This window comes from Camelus bactrianus, chromosome 16 (assembly GCF_048773025.1).
Source record: "Camelus bactrianus isolate YW-2024 breed Bactrian camel chromosome 16, ASM4877302v1, whole genome shotgun sequence".
Taxonomy (NCBI): domain Eukaryota; kingdom Metazoa; phylum Chordata; class Mammalia; order Artiodactyla; family Camelidae; genus Camelus; species Camelus bactrianus.
In genome coordinates this window covers 43925317-43949270 of record NC_133554.1, presented here as the reverse complement: position 1 = coordinate 43949270, position 23954 = coordinate 43925317, and the positions used below count along the sequence as shown (strand labels likewise).

Here is a 23954-nt window from a genome sequence, read left to right as displayed (position 1 = left end):
CAGGGGTGGAGAAGCCGGCTGGGGCGGGTGAGGACGGAAGGGCAGGGATTTCACTGAATTGAAAGTGAAAGCAAAGGGCCCGCATAAGAACCCTAAGGAGGGTATTTCAGGCTCTGCTGGTAGAAACTAGAGCTCCTCCAGGTGCAAGAAAGAGTTTAGTCGCAGTGGACTCTGCCACTTTGTACCCAGCTCTGAAGACTTGGCTGTTGCCAACCGGACCCCAGACCCATGCTGGTGAGGAGAGTGTTGGGGGTGGGGAAAAGAGGAGGAGCACTCCTCTTGGCGGGGATTCTGCAGGTACCTCAGGACTTGGCCACCGAGCCTCCCTGCCCATGTCTTAGACCTGCTGAAGGTCTGGGGAGAGACGTGGCTGGGATTCCCTCTCTGCTATGGAGTTGGTCCACTAACCCGTGACCTCAAAGACAGTTCTATAACCTGCATCTCAGGCGCTCCTGAATTCCTTGTGTGACTGTGCATTTTTCTGGAGAGAGAATCCAATCCATCATTTTCATTAGAGATTCAAAGGGTTCTGCGACCCTGAAAGTTTTAAGAATTGGTCTAATGATAATTCTAAAGGTTTAAGAATTGCTCACTCCTTTATCTCCTGAGATCTTCCCCAACAAATCTCTCCCCTCCTTATATTTTCATCTCAGCTTAACCTTGGGCTCTCTTTAGGGTGAGAGGAGGAAGTGTTCCACCTCTGAGAACTAACTTCCCCTTGGCTGCTGTGGTCCCCCCTTTCCCTACCTGCTCATGCCAGACCAAGCCCTGTGAGGGCCAGTCCTCTGTCTCAGCCTGCTCACCGTTGATCCCCAGCACCTAGCACTGTGCCTGGATGCAGCAGGCGCTCAGTAAACAGCTGTTGAATGAATCTCATCCCCTCCCCAGTTTCTTTAGTCTTTCTCTCCCTGTTGCTACCCCATCTGTTACAAATATACAGGTCTCTTGCTTAGAAATTTTTCATTTGCCCCTCAGATGTAGTAAGAAAGACCGCAGGCTCTACAGTCTGCCTGGTTCCAAATCCTGGCTCCTCCCCTTGTGCGGCCCTGGGCAAGTTACTAACCTCTCTAAAGTTTAAATCTAAGGCCTGTTTCCTTGTCAGTAAGATGGGAGTGATAGTAACACTTCCACACAAGAACACCCACCTGCAAGAATTAAACGAAATGATCTCTAAGTTAATATAGTAATAATTTAGCACACTGCTTGACACAAACTAAGCACTCAACACATGTTCCTTATTTCCCCAAGATGATCTTGATTTGCCCTCACCTCATTCCTACCTCTCTGCTAAAACTGCTTTTTTAAAGGGCCCTTAACATATTAAAAAGGAAAGAAGGAAAGTGGATTCAGGAAACTGTATTTCTTTAAACACACTAAATTCATTATCAAGAGACAATCTCTGTTAATAACATTGTGGTGTTTGTCTTCCCAGGGTTTTTGTGTTTTTATGCCTTAATAAATAGCCTTATGAATTATAATGCAAGTGTAGAGTTAAGCTGTTGTACATTTAAGATTTAATAAATTTCTAAAGGAAAAATAAATGAATTACAATGTTTTAAATCAACAGAATAGGGAACATATTTGTATACAGTTTGATATTTTTTGGCTTTTTGTTAGCATTTTTCTTGTTAAATGTTCGTCATTACTGTGTCTTTTAATTGCTGCATAGGATTTTATATTTGTTTAGCTGTTTCTGTCTTGTTGGACATGTAGATATTTTTTTATCTGTTGTAAACAAGGCTACAATAATCATCCTTGTACATGAACTTCTGACCATTTCCTTAGGATAAGCAGGACTGTGTTTTTGTTGCTCAATCTCAGCCATCTTTCTCCTGCTTCTTGGCGGAAGTCCTGTTAGCAGCCTTTGGCACAGCTGTGGGCTCCTCCCCTTAAACCTGTTCTTCCCCACTTCCCACCCCTCCCTTCGGGTTTCACCAGCCACTCCTCTGCATTCTCCCCAGCTGTTTCTTCCGTATTCCCCTGACTTCTTAGTGTTTGATGCCCCAGACATCAGCCCTTGGACCTCTTTTTGTTGATTTCATTTAGTTTTGTGATTTCAAATATCTCTGCATGGATAATTCTCAAATTTACACTCACGGCCAGGACCTCTTCCCTGAATGCTAGATCCATTGAGTTAACTGCCACTATATGCCTCCCCTGGGATGTCAGATAGGCAGTCATCCCTGACTTGTTCAAAAGAAACCCCAATCTCTTCCACCCAAGGTAGTCCCCCTCTCAGCACATGGCTCTCCTTCTCCTCAGTTGTTCAGGCCTAACAGCTTGGGTCACCTGAGACTCTTCTCTTTCTTCCATGTCATATTTCCGATCCATCAGGAACTTCATCCTAAACTTTTAACAGCTCCTCACCACCTCCACTGCTACCACCTGGTCCAGGCCGTCAATATTGCTCACCTGGACATTGTAATGACCTCCTCAGCCATCTCCCTGTGCCCTTTCCCTGCATCTGCCTATTCACTCAACAGCCAAGTCATCCTGTTAACAATTAAGCCTGCTTGCAGCTTCCCACCTCACTTTATATAAAAGACCCTGCATGATCCCACCCTGTTTTCTCTGTGACTTCATGGCCAGCTATTCCCCACTCCCTCTTCTCCAGCCACACTGGTCTCCTTTCTCTTCCTCAGATAAACACATAACACACTCTCACCTCAGGGCCTTTGCACTTGCTGCTCCCTCTGCATAGGACCTTCCCTCACACATACACATAGTCTGCTCCTTTATCTCCTTCAAGTATATGATCAAATAACATCTCAGTGAAGCCTACTCTGCTCACCCTATTTAAAACTGTACTCCAGCATTCTCTGTCCTTCCTTCTCTGCTTTGTTTTTGTCCATAACATTTATCACTAACATATTGCAGATTTTACTTATTTATTCTGTTTATATCTGGTTCATCCCCTAGAATGTAAATTCCACAGGGAAATTTTGTCTGGTTCATCACAGTATCCCCAGAGCCTAGAACAGAGCCTGGTACATGGTAGATGCCCAGTAGCTGATGGCTACATGAATGAGTGAGGAAACAAGTGAGGGAGGGGACTTCTTGTAACCCTCCTTTTCTTCTCCTTGTTTCGTCTCTCCTCCTCTTTTGTGTCTCTGGCCCTGGCCCTGCTTATCTCTGACCATGCCTTCTTTTTTTTTTTTAATTGAAGTATAGTCAGTTTACAATGTTGTGTCAATTTCTAGTGTACAGCATAATGTTTCAGTCATACATATAAATACACATTCATTTTCATACTCTTTTTCATTATAGGTTACTACAAGATATTGAATATAGTTCCTTGTGCTATATAGAAGAAACTTGTTGTTTATCTATTTTATATATAGTAGTTAGTATCTGCAAATCTGGAACTCCCAATTTATCCCTTCCCACCCCCTCTACCCCCAGTAACCATAAGTTTGTTTACTATGTCTGTGAATCTGTTTCTGTTTTGTAGATATGTTCATTAATGTCTTTTTTCTTTTTTTAGATTCCACATATGAGTGATGCCATATGGTTTTTTTCTTTCTCTTTCTGGCTTACTTCACTAAAAATATGGAACGCTTCATGAATTTGTGGGTCATCCTTGCTCAGGGGCCAGGCTAACTTTCTCTGTATTGTTCCAGTTTTAGTATATGTGCTGCCAAAGCGAGCACTGACCAGGCCTTCTTTTTCTTCTCTGCATTCCTTTATCTTTCCTGACCCTTGGCTAGGTATCTTCTATAACCTGCATCTCAGGCGCTCCTGAATTCCTTGTGTGACTGTGCATTTTTCTGGAGACAGAATCCAATCCATCGTTTTCATTAGAGAGTCAAAGGGTTCTGCGACACTGAAAGATGACATTTTAAGTCTCTGTCCCTGAACAAGCTCTGCCACATACTTTTCCAAATCAGAGTCCTGTCCAGCAAGCCCTGTCTCTGACTCTGTGTGTCTTCAACGGCCTTCGGTTTGACTTACTTTGGCCCATTAGTTAACCCTGATGAATCTCAGGTTCCTTATGTATCAAGTGGGGATTATTAAAATATAAAACATTTAACATAGCACTCATCATATACCAGGAACTACTGTTCCAAATAAAATTATATATAGGTGGAAATTGCTATTCCCATTTTACAGATGAAGAAACCAAGGCATGAAGAATTAAATAACTTGCCCATTGTCTTGCAGTAGTAAGAGATGTAAGCCCCAGAGGTTTGACCCCAGAATTTGTGGTCTTAACCATTATGCTACATGGCCTCCCAATACTGCCGGGATGAACAAAGAGAGCATGAGATTTTATCTTACAGGAGGTTAGGTTCTAAACTTGGCACATAAGGCAGAAGAATGCATGTAGTCTAATGAAACTTAAATCACTAACTCACCCCTGAGTATCCACAATTTACAGTCTCTCAATGAGCACAACATAGAATGGATAGCGTCTTTTTTCAGCTGAGCACCAGCTGGATGTTGGCTTGCATTTAGAGACCATGTTATCATGTTATGTAAATAAATAGCTTGTTTGGTTGAATTCAAGTAAGTGACTACAGTCAGCCTGTGTTGTCCTTAAGACATCTGTAAAAGAGAAGTTTCAGTTGGGAGTTGAAGACAGGAGGCAGTTTTGTGATCCTTAAATGGGATGGAGTCCAACTGTGCCTGGCACTTAGCAGGTGCCCAGTAACTACTGGCTCTCTTCCCTGGCCTGCTGGGTGAATGGCATTATACCAAACCCTTGGGCACTCAGGTCTGCAACTGAGGCGTCATCTCTCCAGTCCGACCCCTCTGAGTCCTTAATACAAACATCTAGAGACTGAGGGCTTTTCCTCATGGGATGTACTCAACCGCACATGCTCCTTAGGCCCACTGCTGGTGGCTTGGGTCAGCTCCTGTCACGTCTCTGAGAATGAGAGCCACAGCATCTGGTTGGTTTTCCTCACTCCACAGTCCCTGCTGCTCCAGTTCATCCTGCTGTAACTGTCAGACTGAGTTCTTTTTTTTTTTTTTTTAAAGTATAGTTGATTTACACTGTTGGCTCAGTTTCAGCAAAGTGATTCAGTTACATTACACATATATATACAGATATATTTTTTTCAGATTCCTTCCCATTATAGGTTAATACAAGATACTGATTACGGTTCCCTGTGCTATACAGGAGGTTCTTGTTGTTTATTTTATTTATATATAGCTGTGTATATCTGTTAATCCCAAACTCCTAATTTATCCCTCTCCCCTTCCCCTTGGTAACCCTAAGATTATTTTCTATGTCTGTGAGTCTGTTTCTGTTTTGTAAATAAGTTCACTTGTATTTTTTTTTAGATTCCACATATAAGTGATACATGTTATTTGTCTTTCTGGCTTACTTCACTTAGTGTAATAAACTCTAGGTTCATCCATGTTGCTGCAAATGGCATTATTTCACTCTTTTTTATGGCTGAGTAATATTCTAGTGTGTGTGTGTGTGTGTGTGTACACACACCTCATCTTTATCAGTTTATCTGTTGATGGAAACTTAGGCTGCTTCCATGCCTTGGCTACTGTAAATCGTGCTGTTGTGAACATTGGGGTGTATGTATCTTTCCTTTTAGGGAACCTCCATACTGGTCTTCATAGTGGCTACACCAATTTACATTCCCACCAACAGTGTAAGAGTGTTCCCTTTTCTCCACATCCTCTCCAGCATTTACTATTTGTAGACTTTTTGATGATGGTCATTCTGACTGATGTGAGGTGGTACCTCACTGCAGTTTTGATTTGCATTTCTCTAATAATTAGCAATGTTGAGCATCTTTTCATATGCCTGTTGGCCATCTGTATGTCTTTTCTGGAGAAATGTCTATTTAGGTCATCTGCCTGTTTTTTTACTGGTAGATTAAGCTCTTGTAAACACTGTCCATCACCTCACTCCCCCTTTCAGAAATCTTCACTAGTTCCCCATTTTCCTACTGAAACTCCCCCCCCCCCCCGCTTGAATTATGAGAAAAAAAATTAGGCTTTTAAAAATAAATTTACTTATTTATTTAAAGCTATTTATTAAATAGTACTGCCAATTACCAGATTTTCAAATAATATGTATAATTAGATCAAGACTTAAAGCAGAAGTAAAAAGAGGATGGATTAAGGACTGAATCCAACTCATGAATGTATTTTATTTTTCATATTTCTTTAAAAATCAAGCCATCATTTTCAGATAAAAATCCAGATTTCTGATTTCCCTTAGGAAAAGGAAGTTATAGTATATATATGTGTGTGTGTGTGTATATATATATATACACACACTAGAACCACATTCCCATGTGAAAAACCTTGGCTTGAGCTGAGAAGGGGCTGCCAGTTGAGTGGAGACATGCTCTCTCCAGTCTGTCACCGTCCCCACCTCTCGCACTACACTGGCTCTCCTGACTCTTTGATGTCATCTAACTGAAACTCAGAGTCACTCAATTTGCAACCCCTGAGTATTTCTCACTACTCATTAACCAGCAGTATTTGATTAAGCCCTAGTTTTCCTCTGCTTAAAATAGTGAACTCACATTGAATTTCTTCAAGGCCCTCTATAATAGTCTCCCGTTCTGTCATTCGTTCAATTCTTTCATTCATTCATTCAACACACATTTACTGAATGCCTGTTTTGTGCCAGGGACTCTGCTGATCACTGGGGACACAGAGATGGCCAAGACAGAGCCCCATCCTCCCAGTGAGCTCACACTTCCCTGAGCTGACCTTATTTATCAGGCTTCCAACCGCAGGGTGAGCTCTCCATCCCACAAACAAAGGTGCATTTATTCCTACCCCTGTGTCATTCCCCTGCCTGTGTTGTCCACTCTCTCTCTCTCTCTCTGGACCTGCTCCAAATCACACCCAGCCTGAAAAGCTGCTTGGTACAGTGGAAAAGAGTGGCAGTCATGGGACAAGCTGGGAGATGTGGAGTCAATTACTTCCCCACTCTGAGTATGATTTCTTCAACTATCAAGGACAGATTAAGTCTGGAGTCAGACTGTCCAGGGCCAAATGACTGGGCAAGTCCCTTGACTTCTCTGAGCTTCTGTTTCTTCCTCCACAAAATAAGGAGAGGGGTATTTATTTCCTAAATTTGTTGCAAGAAGTGAGTGACATAATCCATACTAAGGGCTTAGCACATGCCTGACGTATAGTAAGTACTTAATAAATGTTCGTTGATAGCGTTATGACATTTTGCAACTCTAAATCCCTATTCCTCCTGGAGGTCTCCGCTGTTGTACCCACTTTGGGACTGTCCCACCTCTAAACTCCTGCCATCCGTCTTCCACCATCACTCATGTGATCACTCACTGTCTTGGGTACTGTTTAATACCGGCCTGTGTCATGCCCAGCACCTCACAACAGGAGCTCGACCAGTGTTTGTCAACCTTTAGGTCTCCAGGAATGACCCAGCCTTGCCTGCTACAAAGGCTCCTGCCTTTCAGAGCAGCTGAGATGAAGGCAGCCAGGCTGGGCCAGGACAAGCCCAGAGCAGGATAAAGGGGCTAGGTTGTTCTTGGGCCAAGCATCGTCTATGCTCCTGGAGAGTCCAGAACAGGGGCCGCCTTCCCCTGGCTCATTCATTCTCTGTAAAGGTGGGTGGATGTCTGATGGTTCCTCTCTTTCCAACAGGCCCTCCATACCCTCCAGGAGGAACAGGCCAGACTAAAGATGAGGCTGCAGGAGCTGAGAAGGAAGCTCAGGGACGTCCCCAAAGACAAGGTAAGCTGGGAGGGGATGTGGCCTGGAAGAAAGAACTGGGGAGTTCTTAGTTTCGCTCCTGGTTCTGCCATTTCTGTGCTGTGTGACTTCGAGTGTGTTACTTGAACTCTCTGAACCTGTTTTCTTCTCTGTAAAGGGGAGCTACCTACCTCATAGGCTTGTGTGAGGACAAACTAAGATCTTGTATGTAAAGTCCCAGTACATGTGTGACCTGCATCCATTTGCTTACTCATCCAGCTCTTCTTTCAGTAAATGTGTTTAATCCTGGCCCTTAGCATCAATCACCTGTAACTGGGGTGCTTTCCTCCTGGGCGGGAGTGGGTAATTCTCCCAACCCTGACGTCTGCATCAGCCTCTCCTCCCCCACCTCCAGGTCCCATTCCCAGTACCTGAGGTCCCCCTGGTGTTTCGAGGACACATTCAGCAGGACAGGGAAATGGCCAAGTCTGTGATTTCCAAATTGCAGATCTGTTACCCTCTGCCTGGAGGTTCTGCGGTGGTCATTTTTGATGATCCCAATGGTGAGCTTGGGGAAACTTTGGGAGGGAGGTGCTAGCAGGCTTCCTAGCACTGACCCTCCTCCCCCCACCCAGTGGCTAAGCAGGTGCTGCAGCAAAAGGAGCATAAGATCAATGTGGAAGAGTTCTGGCTGCGGGTACAGGTCCAGCCCTTGGAGCTGCCCATGCTGACCACCATCCAGGTGATCGAGTGGCAGGGGCCTGGGCCATGTGGGAGGGCATCATGGCACAGGAGACTGGGGCTGGGCCTGGGACCAGTCCCATCTGTCTCCCACTAGGTGTCCAGCCAGATGAGTGACCAGAGAGTGCTGGTCAGTGGGTTTCCTGCCGAGCTCAAGCTGAGTGAGGAGGAGCTGCTGGACAAGCTGGAGATCTTCTTTGGCAAGACCAAGAATGGGGGTGGCGATGTGGAGATGCGAGAACTGCTGCAAGGGGGTGTCATGCTGGGCTTCGCTAAGGATGGAGGTGAGGGCCTTGTCCGTGAAATGACAGCAGAGGCATCAGGCCACAGGAAAGATGCCCTTGATGCTGAAGCTCCCCTGCTCCCTGTCCCTGCAGTGGCCCAACGCCTGTGCCAGACTGGCCAGTTCACAGTGCCCCTGGGAAAGCAGCAGGTCCCTCTGAGAGCCTCTCCCTACGTGAGTGGGACGATCCAGAAGGCCGAGGTAAGTGGGAGGGTGGAGAATAGGGACGGGCCAGGTGGCCGGCCTGCCTGCCTGCCTGCCAGAAACTTGCTCAAAGAAGGATCAGAGCCCGAAACCCCAGTGACCTACCTGCTGCCAACCTCTCCAGGCCTCCTGCCCTCTCCCATACTCCTATGCTCGCCACCTGCCCCGACCTCTGCCCCAAGCCCAATTCCCGTGATGGCCCTTGCCCATCTTCTGGCTCCTTTTCCAGGTCAGGTCCCAGCTGGTACCCCAGGCGGTACTGGTGCTCAACATTCCCGATGTCCTGGATGGCCCGGAGCTGCAAGACATCCTGGAGGTCCACTTCCAGAAGCCCACCCGTGGGGGCGGGGAGGTGGAAGCCTTGAGAGTCGTACCCCTGGGACATCGGGGCCTGGCAGTCTTCACGGCCAAATCGGGCTAGGAGCCTCTCCCCTGCTCATCACTCCCACTTCTCTGCCAAGCAGGTTGGGTTGGGTGTGTGTATGAGAGAGACTGTGCCAGTCAACAGTGGCCGGGATTACAGTTGTGAAACGCTGCCCAAGGACAGTAAAAGTGCCTGCATCGCATGATCTTCTTCCTCATTCCGCTTCATGAAAGGAAACGTGATTAGGGCACAGAAGGAGGCTCGGGGGAGGGTGAAGCCCTAGCTTTCCCCTATCAGCACTGGCCTTCCATGAGCTCACCTTCCCCTCCACTCTCAGAGGCAACATCCAGGACCCAGGGTTTGGCTTTTTATTGACACAGACACAAAGGCAGCTTCGGTCATGGCGGGGGAGAGGGGACACAAAAGCGGAAATCGCACTTCGCACATTTAGGCCTCATTCAGATGATGAAGAGGCTGAACCCCTCCTCCCACCTCCCACTGGCAACAGCTCGGGCAATAACCCCCCCAATTCCAGGTCTGAGAGTAGAGGGACTTAAACCCCTACCCTAGGAAGTCCCCACTTTGGTTCCAGTGGCCTAGGTCCTAAACATCCCGCTTTGATGCCCTGTTCCACCTCCCCACCCATGTAAACAAAGTTTAGGGCTGAGTTTGAAAAGCTGCCTCCCTGCTCTGAGAAGGCAGTGGGCCTCCCTTGACTACATGGGGAATGTGCTTTGATTTTTACTTTGGTCCCAGAACAAGAGACAGATGGCATCGCCTCTTAGAGCTCTGGCTGGTAAATGCCACACTTAGCTGCAAGGCTGAGAAAGCTTCCCGCCTCTTTCTCCTCAACCACCATAGAGAAATGACAGCCCCAGAGACAGGACATGGCACAGGCCCCAGGGGGCCAGGGGCTGGCCCCACACCCACCAGCACAAACACAGATTTTTGGCAGTGTTGTGGGACTGGGGAGCAGCAAAGCCCCAGCTCCAGCAGAACAAGGAAGGCACTGGGGAGGACGGGGCTGAGGAGGTGAGACAGGGACCCCACATACACAAGCACAGGTTTCCATGCTAAGGCACTGAGAACAAATCCAGAGAACTCAGTGAAGGGTGAGGGGGCTCTGTGTCCCTCCCAGAGCGGTGACCTAGGGGAGCAGGTCTGACTCCCACCCCTGCTGGAAGAGGCACCCCTGGTTGAGAGTGGCGGAACACTGGGAGGTGGAAGGAGCCCGCTTGTGCTTGAGAGATTAGGGACAAGAGGACGAGGCCATGCGACAAGGTGGGTGCTGGCTAGGGCAAGACAGGGACATGCTGGATTCACACAGATTGGCCCCATATCCTGAGCTGACATTTCAATTCTTTGGGGAGGTGTGGGGCAGGGGCAGGAAGGGAGATGAGGCGGAGGCGGAAGCACACAGAACAGGATGGGAAGGGACTGGCTAACCTTGGCACAAAGCAGCACAGCAGGCCCGGGGACAGAGAGGGGGCAGGAAGCAGCCGGCCTCCCTCTGACCCTCCCTGTCCCCTTGGCAGGGCCTAGACATCCAAGTGGTCACTTCCCAGCCTCTTCAGGGGCCTGGAAGGGGAGGGGGGAAGCCCTGACCAAAGAGAAAGAACAGGGCAGGGGAGAGGGCATCACCTCGGAGACCTTTGGGGGGAGAGGGCAGCGCATTGTGATAGGGGATGAACTGCGAGGGGCTGGTGGCCAGCAGCGCATGGCTTCCCAGCTTCTCTCTTCCCTGGGCCCCGAGGGTCTTCCGGCCCCTGGCCTAGTTCTCCTTCTCGGGCCCAGGCACCAGGAGGACTTTGCCCACATTCTTCTTCTCCTGCATCTGCCTCATGGCATCTGCCACCTGGAGAGGAAGACAAGACTCTGCCCCCAGTGCTGTTGGCCCCCCTCCTCCCAGGCAGCCTCCCCCTGGGATCCCAGCCTTCCTGGGTCCTACCTGGGCCCTCCCTGCAAAGCCATCACACTCACCTTCTCAAAGGGCCACACCGAATCGATGTGGGGTTTGATGCGACCCTGGTTGTACAGAGCCAGGAGGCGGGCCACCACACCGCTGACCAGCTCCACCTCGCCCTCCAGGTAGCCCAGGTGGAAGCCGCACACAGCGCGGTTGGCTGGCAGCAGCTGCAGCGCTGTCACGCTGAACTGATTCCACCACGTGCGCGCCAGGGCCATCAGGTTCCGCTTGGGGCCTGTCAGCAGGTTGGCCATTCCTGAGGGGCGAGGACGTACAGCCTGTGAATCCAGGTGCCAGGCACATGCCGGTATGTCTGGACCCACACTCCTCTGTCCCTTGCGGGCCCCTTACAATTATCCATACCAGCGCCCAGGAGTGACAGGAGACCCTCCCACCTGCTGGCTACCTGGCCTAGGTGGACTTTAGCTGACTCAAAAATTGCTCTAATCTTCATTTACTTATTTTTGGTGTGAAGTAGTTTTTTAAATGATAATTGCTCAAGAAGCCCAGGAGGTAGGGCAGAGCAAAGCAGACTGGGTGATATTGCATCAGGAATAATCCACAACTAAGAACCAGAACTGGCTATGACTCATGAAAGAGAAAGAGGGTAGCTGCACCCAGGAGACAGCAATCTGAATGCAATATCCAGGACCATCCTAACCCTGGTGCTTTCTACAGAACACAGGAACCTCCATTCAAAAGCTGGGGGCCCCATGTCCCACCTCTCAGGCCCACCCTGCTTCTCCTCCCTCCTACTCCATCCCCAACCCACTGACTCACCGTAAGTGACCACTTTGCCCATGGGTTTGAGGAGGTTGTAGCCCTTCGCAGTATCTGATCCCCCTAGAGGGTCCATGACGATGTCCACTCCTGTCACAGAGGAAGGGGCCCAGGAACAGCATTAGGATCCTCAGATCTGGAGACCCCCTCCCTGTCCCATGCCATCCTACCCCTTCCCATGCCCTGACCTTTGGGGGAGATCTTCTTGATCTCATCTACATAGTCAGTCGTGTGGTAGTCGATGGGGTGTGTGACTCCATTCTCCTTCAGCACGTCATGCTTGCTGGCTGAGGCCGTTCCAAACACCGTCACGTTCTCCACTGTCCGGCACAGCTGCAGGGCAGCCATACCCACACCCCCTAAAGCAAGACACTTTCATAAGGAGGGGGTATGGAGTCACCCAGCTACCACCCTCCCTTTCGCCTCTCAAGGATCCAGCCCATCCATTTTGCCTGGACTCATCTTGAGGCTTTCTCCCCTCATCCCATGTCTAATTTCCAAGATTGAGAATTGGGGGGAGGGTGGCTGGCAAGGAGGGGGTGCTGAGCAAGGGCACGTTGCTATGGATAGCACACCAGGCTGGACCTGGTGCCTGAATGTTACCACGGCAACAACACTGCAGAGGCCTCTGGGCACCATAGGATGAAGCAGCCTGGTGTTGCCATGACAACAGTCCAGACGTGCTGCAGGGAAGGGGCCTGGAATGAAATCTGAGTGGGGTAAGGAAGGGGGATAAATGGAGGGTGCCTGTCACCTGCAGCCATGTGTACCAAGACGCTGTGGCCAGGTCGTAGGTTGCCAAAATCAAAGAGGACCATGTAGGCTGTGATATAATTGACCAGCAAGGCAGCAGCTTCTTCAAAAGTCATGGCCTCTGGCATCGGGAAGGTATGGACCGAAGGCACAGTCACCTCCTCCTGCCACATGCCTGACCGGATCAACACCATCACCCGATCCCCTACCTTGAAGAGTGGAAAAAGAGCATCATTCATTCACCCTTCCACTACGCACAAGGCCCTCTTCCTGACAATGAAGTAACAGTACAAACAGCAGCAGTACTCACAGTAACAATAATAATAATATCATCAAAAACAACAACTTACATTTATCAGCTGTTTACCAAGGAAGGGCCAGGCCCTATTGTGTTTTATATACAAACATTCAATTAATCCTCATCTCCATCTGACAGATCTTACACTTTACTATTGTGTAAGATCCCTGAATGCAAGAAGCTTCCAGTTGGGGCAGCATGAAGCACTGGTGAAGAGATCAAACTGCTTTGGTTTAAAAATGGGCTCCACTGTATTGCCAGTCTGACCTTGGGCAAATAAAAATTATCTAACCTTTTTGGGCCCGTTTTCTTATCTGTAAAACAGGGCAGTTAATGAGAATTAAGTGGCAAAAAAATCACTCAGTGATTTTTAGGCTAATGTCCAGCACACAGTGAGAACTTAGGGGTGTTAGCTAATAATAATGACCACAGTGATGACAATAGCAGCGACAAGGAGGGGAGGTCACCAATCCAAACGATGAAGGAAGAGAGCAGTGCTTGGTTAGGGTCACACCAAAGTGCAGCAGTTAGGGCTGGGTGCGGTTACCTCAGGAGAAGAATCTGAGCCAGTACTGAGGGCTCAGAAAGAACCTTCACCCAGAGATAGGGAGAGGGGTGACAGACAAGAAAAGTCACATGATCCCACATACTAGGAAAAGGCATCCGCTCCCCCTTCCCCACACTCTCAGCCACCTGCACAAGAGCCTCCTTTCAGGAGGGAAAAGGGAGCAAAGAAAACAGCATCTTCCCCTCCAGCTTAAAAACTGGGGTCAAGGGGAGGACAAGGAAAAGGGGGCAGTCTCAGGAGGAAGGCCTGGCTCCCTGAAGAGCATGGAGAGGGAGGTGTGGGTGCTGTTAAGGGACAATCCGGGTCTGTCTTGGTTCCTGCCAGGAATGATGGGAATTCTGTATATTAACAAGACTTGGGATCCGTGGGGCAGGAAAATGGGACTCCCACACATACCCTTTTTCATGTCCTCAAGCCCCGAACCACCACTGAGGAGGAGTACAGAGAGCAGACTAGAATCTTTCTCTGCAAGCACTGGCCTGAGATGAGGTCTGGGGAATGGAAGCATCCCTCCCCAGGACTCAGGACTAGCAAACTCAGAAATAGCCCAGGAGAGCTGGGAAAAGTGCAGTGGTCAGCCCAGGTTGTGGCCAGTCCCAGGGTTGGCCCAGAAGTGGGTCCATTCACCCAGGTTAATGCTCAGCCCTCACACATCAGAACATCACAGGGGAGGCCCGTGACCCCTCCCCAGCCCAGGTATCGAGAAGGGAGAGCCCTCCCCACAGAATCCAACCTCTTACATTAGATTCTTGCCCTGGACAGGATATCCTGTACTTATGAAGTGGAAAGTGTGCGCAGAAGAGGTTAGGTGGGTGGCCTTCAGCAGTTACAGTAACATAACTATAACTCCCCCAACCAAAAATAAATCTTCTTAGCATCTTCTCAGAGTGGGATTATTTAGAAGTCAGTGGAAAGGGTGGGGTCAACGCTGAATCCAGGGAGAAATCCTTTAAGGAGGAAGGAGATGTTTGTACAATAAATTCAAGAATTCCACTTCTGGGATCTGGGACCTGCAGGTCTGGCAAGATGAGGGCTGCATTTGATGGGCCTCTCTTGCAGGGGCCTGATTTGAAAAGAACCCCCTAAACAAACGACTGGCAAAGGTCTCTCAAAAAGCTGGTCATTTGGAACTCTCTGGTGTCCGGGGTTGTGGCCAAGATTAATGATAAAACAAAAAAAGAGACACAGACTGGCAGAGCTGGGCCAACCTGCTCATGGTGCCACACCCCCTTCCCCTGTCCAAATGTGTTTCTGAGGCGAGGGTCCTCCGAGAGGAAGGCAGAGGCGGTTCCGCCCAAAGTTCCCAAGGGCAGCCCCGGGTCGTGGCCGGCTGGCTGAGTCACTGGAGGAGATACTGCAGACAGAGAGCCCAAGACAAATATCCAGACATCCAATCTCGATCCCCTCTTCTTCCCGCCCCGTCCCCACTCCTACCCCCGCGATCAGACCGGCAGTGTAAGGCCAGGGCAGGGAGGGGGCGGTGGCAGGCTCCCACTCCTCCAGGACGGGCGGGCCTGTCTCTACAGCCCTGCTCTGGGAGGGGCCGCCTCACACCCCCACAGACCACGGGGCTGCATGTGACTAGGGCTCTGGCATGGCCATGTGCACCCGCCCAGCCCGACTACATAGCTCTTCAAGCTCCCTCGGGGAAAAAGGCCCCAGTCGTCACTCTGAGTCGCAGACCACAATTACCCGCAGAGTGTTTAGTGGGCAGGGGTACAGTTGTGGTTTTACTGGTGGTGGGAGAGGGTGTAAAGGTCGTTGTGCGCATGCGCATGGGCGTCTTATTGTTTTCCCCCGCCCCACCACCGCTCACCCACCCATCACCACCACCACCGATTCTGGGCGGCGGCCACAATTAAAATGTTTAGGGAGGGGGACAATAACTCCATCTCAAACCCCCATCCCCAAATATAAATCCAGTTCTCCAGGAGCCTCAGAACACAGGCTCCTTTCCCTCGCCTTCCATGCCCGTCTACTAGTATTCGTGCCAGTTTCCCCCGCCCTGCCACACCCCCGGCGCCCGCCCACTCGTGTCCCACTGCCCAGTGGCCTGCTCAGAGATGGCCCGCTCACCTTGCGGTCGTTAACTCCCTCGCCCACAGCGATTACCACGCCCGCGCCCTCCATGCCCGGAGTGAGGGGCAGCGGCGGCAGCCGGTCGTACAGCCCCTGTCGGGCCATAAGGTCGGCGAAGTTGAGCCCGCAGGCCTTGACGCGCAGCGTCAGCTGGCCTGGACCGGGGGCCGGGGGCGCGGCCTGCCGGCTCTGCAGTTTCACCTTGTCGTAGCCGCCGAAGCCGGTGAGCACCAGGCAGCGCAGCGGCGGCGGCGAAGCGGCGGCGGCCCCCTCCGGGGCCGCGGATGGCTGGGCCTCGCCGGCTGCCTCCGCCTTCGGGGGCTGCGAAGGGGCGTCTTCTCCTGCCCTTGCCTCGGCCGCCGCCACCACGGTGGCCGCCTCGGCTACCTCTCTCTCGGCGGACATGGCTGGGACTGCCGAACTGCGCGCACAGCTGCACCTAGAGCGCACAGCCGCACCTAGAGCGCACAGCCGGGGAGGGCGGGGAGCGAGCCTAAACTAGAGAAGGCCGCGGACTCAGAGCGGGAGGGGCGGGGCGCTGGGACGGGGGCGGGGCCTCGTGAGCGAACTTAAAGGGCCAGGGCCACGGTGCGGCTGCTGCGGGACCCCTGCTGGAGACCAAGAACGAGTGGGGACTCACCCTCGAGAGGCCATTCTTGGCATCAGGCAGACCGCTAGTTAATTTACTTACTTATTAACAATAAATAAGTTAAAAATATATTAGGGGACAGTCTGAAGGACGATCCCAAAACCTGAGCTTACATCAGATGTGGGGAGCCAGCCACCTGTGGAGCGAAATCCAACCAAGTTGTTTCTCAGGCCCCGACTCTACCCATATATGACCCATTCTGTGTGGTCTTGCAATGGCAAACTTGGAGTAGGGTGACCAAGCCTTTAAAACTTTCCATCGACTTTGTTAAAGCTCTGTGCCTCAATTTTCCCTTCTGTAAAATGGTGACGATGTTGCTTGCTCTAGTTATCTTTTCAGGGTTAAGATAAAATTAAATCGAGTATCCTCTATTTAAAGAAGTGCTTTTAAAAGGTAAAAGGTGCCATGCAAAATGAAAAACAGAGGTTTGATTATAGTTAATAATCCAGCCTGAAATAACTTTAGAGCTTGTCTCTGGCTCCAGCAGGACTGTCACTCTGGGCAGTTAATCTTCCTCTTCTTTCTTCAGATCTCCGTCTCCCCGAAGCATCCACCAGAGGACGCAGCTCCTCTAAAACTTTTCACCCAGCGCCTGGCTAGAGAAACTCAGTCCACTCTTCCCTGTTAGTCCAGGCCCGCCGTTAAATCACTGCAGCCCCAGACCAGGCCATCCGTTACCATGGGGACGGAAAGCCATGATGTCACCATTGTCCGAGTGGGTGTGTTGGAGTCCATGCCTATATATCCCCAAGACTCCCTGCCTGGACTTGAGTGTGGAGGAAGTAGACCGAACCAAAAGATTCCCTTCACCCCCATCAATTCGCACCCCTTCCTGTTCAGAAAGTGGATGGCTGCCCCGCGCGTGTCCGCACTAGCACACCGGCGTGCACGCGTGGGCACGCCGAAGGCCCAAGCCTCGCTCCCACCCTACCTCTCAGAACTTTCCCGAACTCCACTCCGTCCGCACCCCTAAGGAAATCAAATTGGTCAAATAACTCTACTCGGCCTGCCTTAAACCCGCAGGGGTCCCTCAGACCACACCAGCGCGCTAGAAACCAGCTCCCAGGCCTTGGTTTCTCAGGGCCCCGCCTAGATCCTCTGGGCCCCGCCCCCCGGCAGCGCGGGCGGGAGGCGGGGCCGGGGGCGCGGCCGCTGGGTTGGGGGCGGGGCGGAGGGGGTGCCGCGGCCCCGGGCGGGGGCTCGGCGCGGGCCCGAGGGATGCCGGTGTCGGCGGCCCGAGCGGCTGCAGCTGCAGCGGCGGGGGAGGCGGCAGCCGGGCCCGGGAGGGGGGCTACGCGGGGGGCCGACGCGTAGCCGGGACCATGGAGGGGCAGAGCGGCCGCTGCAAGATCGTGGTGGTGGGGGACGCGGAGTGCGGCAAGACAGCGTTGCTGCAGGTGTTCGCCAAGGACGCCTACCCCGGGGTGAGGGACCGGTGTCTTGAGAGTGGGGCTCTGAGGCCACGGGGGACTGTGACTGGAGCTTGGGGGACGGACGGAAATGGGTGCTGGGGTGATCAGGGACGAGAGGGGCTTGGAGGACTGAGAGAGGCGATGGGGTTTCTGGAAGGACTGCAGAGGATTGGGGTGAGAAGAATAGGGGAGCAGGATTAGGTGAATGGGGTTTGGGAGAACCAGAGGATCCCGGAGAGGGCTCTAGGATAATGTCGGGGGTCCTGTGCATTGGAGAGGGGAAGAGCTAGGGCCTGGAGGGGTCAAGAGGGGGTCCGGGAGCCTAGCAGAGATTCTGCTGAGGAAGCCGCTCCCGGGATCTCCCAGTTGCCCAACACCAGACCAACTTGTGTCCTGGGGCTGGGCTGCACGGGGTATGGGAGTAAGGAAGGCATTTGTCTGGGGTGAGGAACTGGAGGATCCCATTTTGATCCATCCGTGTCTGCAGAGTTATGTCCCCACCGTGTTTGAGAACTACACCGCCAGCTTTGAGATCGACAAGCGCCGCATTGAGCTCAACATGTGGGACACTTCAGGTAACCAACTCCCTCGGGGTCACCCTGACTTCCCAGGTCCCCATTCCGAGCCCTCCGTGGGCTAGACCCTTAGGTTCCAGCTCAGCCCAGTCCATCCATCCAATTCTAGGAGGAAGGAAAATCAATGTTCTGCTTAAAGGCAGGGAAACTGAGGCAGAGCTTTCAAAGACATATGGAAACCTTGTCCTGAGGCAGAAAGCCCAGTAACCGATTTCCGCAGCTGGGTTCTGCCTACCTGGGAAAGTTGGGAAGGAATGGCTTTTATTTTGGAACATGTTTCTTAGGAGATAGAACTGGGTTTAGGAAAGACATTTGGAATTTCTTTGGGGGCTAGGGAACTGCTTCTCAAGACTGAACTATAGAAATCTGAGATCAGTTCCCAAGAGGGCGGGAGAACTCTGCCTCTGCCCCTCCCCCTCCTCCAAAAAAAGGAGGGTTTTTTGTTTTTTTTTTTTAATTTTTACTTGGCTCCCCTGGAGGGCTTTAGAAGATGTCTGTCAAAGCTCAGAAAGTACATGCAAAATTTTGTGAGAATGTTGAGAGATTTCATGAGCCTCTCAAAGGCTCAAGGAAGAATGATTACTTTCAGAGTACCCCCTAGGGAAGTGGAGAGCTGTTTTCTGCCATCTAACCTCCCTTTTGTTTGCTCACCTCCTTGGAGAAATACAGCTCTTTTCCATTCTCTGCTCAGAATCCCTTGACCAAGATTGCTAAGATCTCCCATTCTCTTTCAGGCCTTCCATACACTCAGGACCCTTGTCTGTTCCCTCCCTCCCTGTCTTCTCTCAGGTTCCTCTTACTATGATAATGTCCGACCTCTGGCCTATCCTGATTCAGATGCTGTGCTCATCTGCTTCGACATTAGCCGACCAGAAACACTGGACAGTGTCCTCAAGAAGGTGGGAGCCTGGGGCAGTGGGACAGCTAGACTGAGAGGGACCAGAAACTATGGTCCTGACACCACATGGGCCAAGAGGAGAGAGTTACAGCTGAGGCATGGCCATCGGCTAGAATGTGTGAAGCTCTCATCCTTCCCCATCCCCCTACCTCGCTTCCTGGAAATCAGAGCTGGATGGATGTGGCATCTGGGGTAGATGGGGGACAATGGGGAGAAGTACTCAAGGGACTCCTTATTCACCCTCTCCATTGCCTTGAGTGAGGGAGCCCCAGATGGACAGGATGGGAATGCTGCTCCTGGAGATCTGTAAAGCCCTGTGGTCTCCCCTCCTGGCCGCTATTTCCATGAGAAAAGCCCATAGTGAATGGACAGAAGTCAGCTAAGCCAGCCCCAGTTCCCGGTGCGGGGAGGGGAGGGTGGGATTGGCCTGTTCCCAGGAACAAATTTGGGAAAGAGGGTGGGAATGGGACTGTACCAGGCTGGCAGACCCTTCATGGCCACTGAGGTAGAAGCAGAGCCCCACCCTGTCACTCTCCTCCCCCTCCTTCTCCCACACCCCATCCTATTTTCAGCCCACACCCACCAATTTCACCTCCTTGCTCACATGGGAGAGTCCAGAGGTGTGCATGGTGCTTGCATGCTGTGAGCAAGCATTCATGTACCTCCCTCTACCTCCATAACTCCTGTTTTCTTCCTTCAAATAGTGGCAAGGGGAGACTCAGGAGTTTTGCCCCAATGCCAAGGTTGTGCTGGTTGGCTGTAAACTGGACATGCGGACTGACCTGGCTACGCTGAGAGAGCTGTCCAAGCAGAGGCTTATCCCTGTTACACATGAGCAGGTGGGACCCTTGACCTCTGACCTAGTCCCAGCCTAGACCCCTCACCTCTGTCCATCTCAGTCTCTGATTTGAGAACCCCCCACTTGGCTCATCCTTTGCCCTGGGCTCTGACCTCTGACCTGGTCCCTTGACCGCCCCCTATCCCCAGCCCTCAGCTTGCCTGCGCCTTGCTGAGATGCAGGCTAAGCCCTGTAACTTTCTCGGCACACTCCATTCTTCCAGGGCACCGTGCTGGCCAAGCAGGTGGGGGCCGTGTCCTATGTGGAATGCTCCTCCCGGTCCTCTGAGCGCAGTGTCAGAGATGTCTTCCACGTGGCCACAGTGGCCTCCCTTGGCCGTGGCCATAGGCAGCTGCGCCGTACTGATTCACGACGGGGAATGCAGCGATCTGCTCAGCTGGCGGGACGGCCAGACCGGGGGAACGGGAACGGGAGTGAGGGCGAGATACACAAGGATAGAGCCAAGAGCTGCAACCTCATGTGAGGGGCCCGGTGGGGGCAGAGTGTGAGGAAGGGAGATGAGGGCACAGCTGTCCCCCTGCTGGCCCCCGGCTTCCTGACCTCCTGACTCTGGCTGGGACTTCAGGGCTGGCGAGTGAGCAATTCTCCTGGGCAGGGAGCTGGAGGCAGAAGGGTGCCACCATTCCCCACATCCTCATTCCGCTCCTTTCCGTGGCAAGTTGAGGAGCTAGCAGGGCAGGGATCTGCACTGGGAGCTGGGATGGGGCCGGGGGCCTGGGGAAGCTGGCATCAAGCAGTGACCTTGGTTGAGTCTCAGTGTATGAAGGGTGCCTTCCCTCCCCACCTCCAGTCCTTGTGTCCTGGTCATGGCTTCCTTCCCTAAGGAAAGTATCTATTCTCTGACCTTCCCTTTCCCTCTCCTCTCACTATAGCTGTTCTCACTCATCCTAACCTTCAGGCAACAGGCATTAAATTAAAAAACAAGTTGAGAAGCCTCTCTCCCACCTACTGCCCCAGTCCTAGTTCCCTTCCTCTCCCATCCTCCAACAGTCCCCAAATAAAGCCCGTGTCCATGGAAAACGGCTGTGGCTTTAGTTTTGTTGCTTTCTAGAAAGTCAATCTACCAGTCTGTAGCAGTAGGAGGGAAAGTTAGACTTTGGAAGAACTTCTCTGTTGATGCCCACAGGTGGAGCAAGGGAAAAAGCTATGGGTTGGATCAGCAGTGTCCTTTTAGGAGCCAGAGATGGGAGAGTGAGCTATCTTGGGAATATTCATCTCAGTTAATGAGCCAGACAATCCTAAAGCCGTTAAGGGGGTTTAAAGTGGACTTATGTGCAATTCATTACTCAGCCCAACTAAGGTCCCCTGCTAATGTGGGAGGGGTCCTGCTGAAGTGGTCCAGGCCCCTTGCTCACCATCTGCAGCCCTGGCTTGGAATCTGCTGGTGCCCTGGGAGTTGTGGGGGTAGGGAGGGCATCAGAAGCCTCCACATCCAGAAGCTGACCCTGTGCAGAGTGAAGTTTCCCAACAGGACAGTAGTTTGATTCTGGGGTCTCCTTGGAGGCTAGGGCAGGGACTCTCTTCTTCTTTCCATCCTGAGCTCCTTGATGATTTTGGAGGGAGCTCAAGCTGTGAGTTGAGGGTCATATCTCCCCAATCCCCTAGAGAAGGAAAGCCGGCGGAGGGGCCAGCCAGAGCACTTGTCAGGAAAGACAGTGCTGGTCTGTTTTCTCCGGAGTCTGGTTTCACATTGTCCTGTATTCCCTCTCTGGCTTTGGTCCCATTGGCCTCTTTTCGGTGACATTCTCCCCCAGGAACCATCCATGGCTCTCCCCTCCCCCAGCCCCAGCCAGTCCTTCAGACACACTCTGGGAGAGAACACAGAGCTTACCCTCTCATCTGCTGGGATCCCCCACTAATTCACAGCCCACCCCTCCCTCATTCATTCAGCAAATGTGTGCTAAGCACCAACTGTGTGCCAGACACTGGCTTGGGATTCTGAAAGGACCAGTCTCTGTGCTGTGGAGGCCAGCCCAGTGGGGAAGAGAGGTAGCCCAGGTGTGATGGTGCCTTGGCTGTGGGAGCTCCTTACCACCTCCGAAGTCCATCCTCCGAGCCAGGTCCTTGAGGGTTGAAGAGGAATTTGCCAGGCAGGGAAGGGTAGGAAAGGCACTCTGAGCAGAGGGTATATAGCATGTGCGAAAACGTGGAGATGAGAAAGAGCATGGCATGATTGGGGCTGCCATGGTGGGAGGGCAGAAGACAAGGATGAGAAGGTCCAGTGAGGCAATTGCAGGGCCCACAAAGGAACTGGGACTTAATTCTGAGGATGCGAGGGGGCACCAGGGATTTTAAGCAGAGAATGAAGTGACCAGATTTGGTTGTTGGATAGATAGATGGTTATCTGGATGAGGTGATGGGGGCTGGGGGTTTTGGCTCTGAGATGTCATTTAAAATAGCGTCTCACTTCCCCATGCCAGGGCCCAGTCTTGAGAGGAAAGGAAATCCCCTTACTGGCTCATCAGACATTCCTCCCTCTCCTGCACGACCCTGTCCTGGTCCATCTGGGCCAATCTCAACGATTCTGGAACAGCTGCAAGGGCACTTTGCACCCAACCCTCTTAAAGTGAGACCTGGTTAGGGCCTGACTCCAAGACCCTCTGCAAGGACCCTGAGTCCTGGATTGAGGTGCTGGAGAGGGTTGGGGCCCTGCTAGGTGGATTTCAGTCTGGGCCCAGAGGATTGACCCCTCCCTGACCAGACCTGCCATACAATTGTTGTGGGATTTTTGGCTGTGGCTTCTCATCTCCACTTTGGACTTTGGTACAAAGCTGGCTCAAGCCTGTAGCCGCCAAAGTACAGACTGTTTATGCCCCCCTTTCTCCCAACCTCCCTCTCCTGCCGTGCTCAGGGAATGGAAATGCTTTTCAATATCCGCCTAAAGCAAACATAATTAGGAAGATAAATCAACTGGAGGAACCCCCAAAGTTTAATACATTTCCAGTACCACCAGGAACAGATTTTGGTCCCCTCTGCAGGTCTGGGTTGCCAGACGTTTTATTTCTAGAGAGGGGGCCATGCCTCTGGGCTGAGGAACCCAAAGGGTGAGAGGAGGGAATGAGGTTGTTCCTAGATTTTCTTAAAGGCCCCTGCAGGCTGGAAGAAGGGGACCTTTCCCCCGCCCCCACCCCAGATGCAGGAGTCAGACCCAGCTTCCTCCTCTGCAGCTGTTTCCCCCACAAATTAGACACTCATTTGGGAAACAATGTAGCCTCGTTAATCATTTAATGAAATAAACAACTAATCAAGCTGTGATGCTGTCAGTGTTTCTTAACCTCAGCTATCAGCCTGCCCTGGAGGGAGGAGGGGGAAGGAAGGGATGGGGTAGGGGCAGGGATTTGGTCTAACCCCCTGAAATGAGTCAGCTAACCCAGGGTCATCCCCTTGTGACTCCAGCCTTTCCAAGAAGGACAGTCATGAAAAGCGCTTGAGATTTGGAGGCAGAGGTCCAAGGGCTTGGGGCCCAGCCCCGCTGCTTCCTCCCTGGGAGCCTTCAGTGAGAACCTGCACCCATCTGAACCTCAGTTTTCATGCTTGGAAGTGGGAGCTGATTGCCATATGTGCCTGGTATTTTGAAGAAAATTCAGGAAGGAGAAAGGATGGAGAAAAGTTGTTTGACCCTTTAAAGGGGGCTGAACTGCTGTCAACCTTTATTCTTTACCACTTAGTTGTCCAGGCTTGAGTGCCTCTGAACTGGGCCTGAGGGAATCAGGAAAGGCTTCCTGACTGGGGCTTCTTGTGCTGGGATTCAAAGACCAATGGAAGGCCACAAGACAGGCAGGGGGAGGTCAGGCGTCTCATCCCTGAACCTATCCTGAGGGCCAGAGAGAGCTTTAGTGACTCCTCCAAGGGCTGACGTCCTTTTGTCTCCATTTTTCTGA

General features: G+C 51.6%; 3 protein-coding genes and 1 non-coding gene across 4 annotated transcripts; 2 read left to right on the top strand and 2 right to left on the bottom strand.

Annotated features, from left to right (window-relative positions):
• Positions 1–11: 11 nt before the first annotated feature.
• On the top strand, positions 12–9438 carry IFI35 (interferon induced protein 35). Its single transcript, XM_074343358.1, has 7 exons — positions 12–234; positions 7597–7686; positions 8060–8207; positions 8280–8386; positions 8483–8669; positions 8763–8869; positions 9102–9438. The coding sequence occupies exons 1-7, from the start codon at positions 229–231 to the stop codon at positions 9291–9293; spliced, it is 837 nt and encodes a 278-aa protein (XP_074199459.1). The 5' UTR covers positions 12–228; the 3' UTR covers positions 9294–9438.
• LOC123612551 (U6 spliceosomal RNA) lies at positions 3544–3650 on the bottom strand. Its single transcript, XR_006719820.1, has one exon. It is a non-coding gene; the product is annotated as a U6 spliceosomal RNA (small nuclear RNA).
• A 152-nt stretch (positions 9439–9590) lies between the features above and the next one.
• VAT1 (vesicle amine transport 1) lies at positions 9591–16200 on the bottom strand. The gene is made up of 6 exons (XM_074343357.1): positions 15678–16200; positions 12737–12944; positions 12171–12341; positions 11983–12072; positions 11217–11458; positions 9591–11091 (listed from the first exon to the last, which is right to left on the bottom strand). The coding sequence occupies exons 1-6, from the start codon at positions 16083–16085 to the stop codon at positions 11008–11010; spliced, it is 1203 nt and encodes a 400-aa protein (XP_074199458.1). The 5' UTR covers positions 16086–16200; the 3' UTR covers positions 9591–11007.
• A 1325-nt stretch (positions 16201–17525) lies between these two features.
• Positions 17526–23326, top strand: RND2 (Rho family GTPase 2). Its single transcript, XM_010968943.3, has 5 exons — positions 17526–17753; positions 18229–18316; positions 19106–19215; positions 19919–20053; positions 20276–23326. The coding sequence occupies exons 1-5, from the start codon at positions 17652–17654 to the stop codon at positions 20534–20536; spliced, it is 696 nt and encodes a 231-aa protein (XP_010967245.1). The 5' UTR covers positions 17526–17651; the 3' UTR covers positions 20537–23326.
• Positions 23327–23954: the final 628 nt, after the last annotated feature.

What these genes read in the sequence shown, in the direction of transcription:
- IFI35 (XM_074343358.1), top strand. An exon ending in CCATGCTGACCACCATCCAG is followed by an intron (nt 8,387 to 8,482) that starts GTGATCGAGTGG and finishes GTCTCCCACTAG; the next exon opens with GTGTCCAGCCAGATGAGTGA. An exon ending in GGGCTTCGCTAAGGATGGAG is followed by an intron (nt 8,670 to 8,762) that starts GTGAGGGCCTTG and finishes CTGTCCCTGCAG; the next exon opens with TGGCCCAACGCCTGTGCCAG.
- VAT1 (XM_074343357.1), bottom strand. Translation starts at nt 16,085, where the DNA reads ATGTCCGCCGAGAGAGAGGTAGCCGAGGCGGCCACCGTGGTGGCGGCG. An exon ending in CTTGGTACACATGGCTGCAG is followed by an intron (nt 12,342 to 12,736) that starts GTGACAGGCACC and finishes GTCTTGCTTTAG; the next exon opens with GGGGTGTGGGTATGGCTGCC. An exon ending in GGGCAAAGTGGTCACTTACG is followed by an intron (nt 11,459 to 11,982) that starts GTGAGTCAGTGG and finishes CTCGCCCCTCAG; the next exon opens with GAATGGCCAACCTGCTGACA.
- RND2 (XM_010968943.3), top strand. Translation starts at nt 17,652, where the DNA reads ATGGAGGGGCAGAGCGGCCGCTGCAAGATCGTGGTGGTGGGGGACGCG. An exon ending in CAACATGTGGGACACTTCAG is followed by an intron (nt 18,317 to 19,105) that starts GTAACCAACTCC and finishes GTCTTCTCTCAG; the next exon opens with GTTCCTCTTACTATGATAAT. An exon ending in TCCCTGTTACACATGAGCAG is followed by an intron (nt 20,054 to 20,275) that starts GTGGGACCCTTG and finishes CCATTCTTCCAG; the next exon opens with GGCACCGTGCTGGCCAAGCA.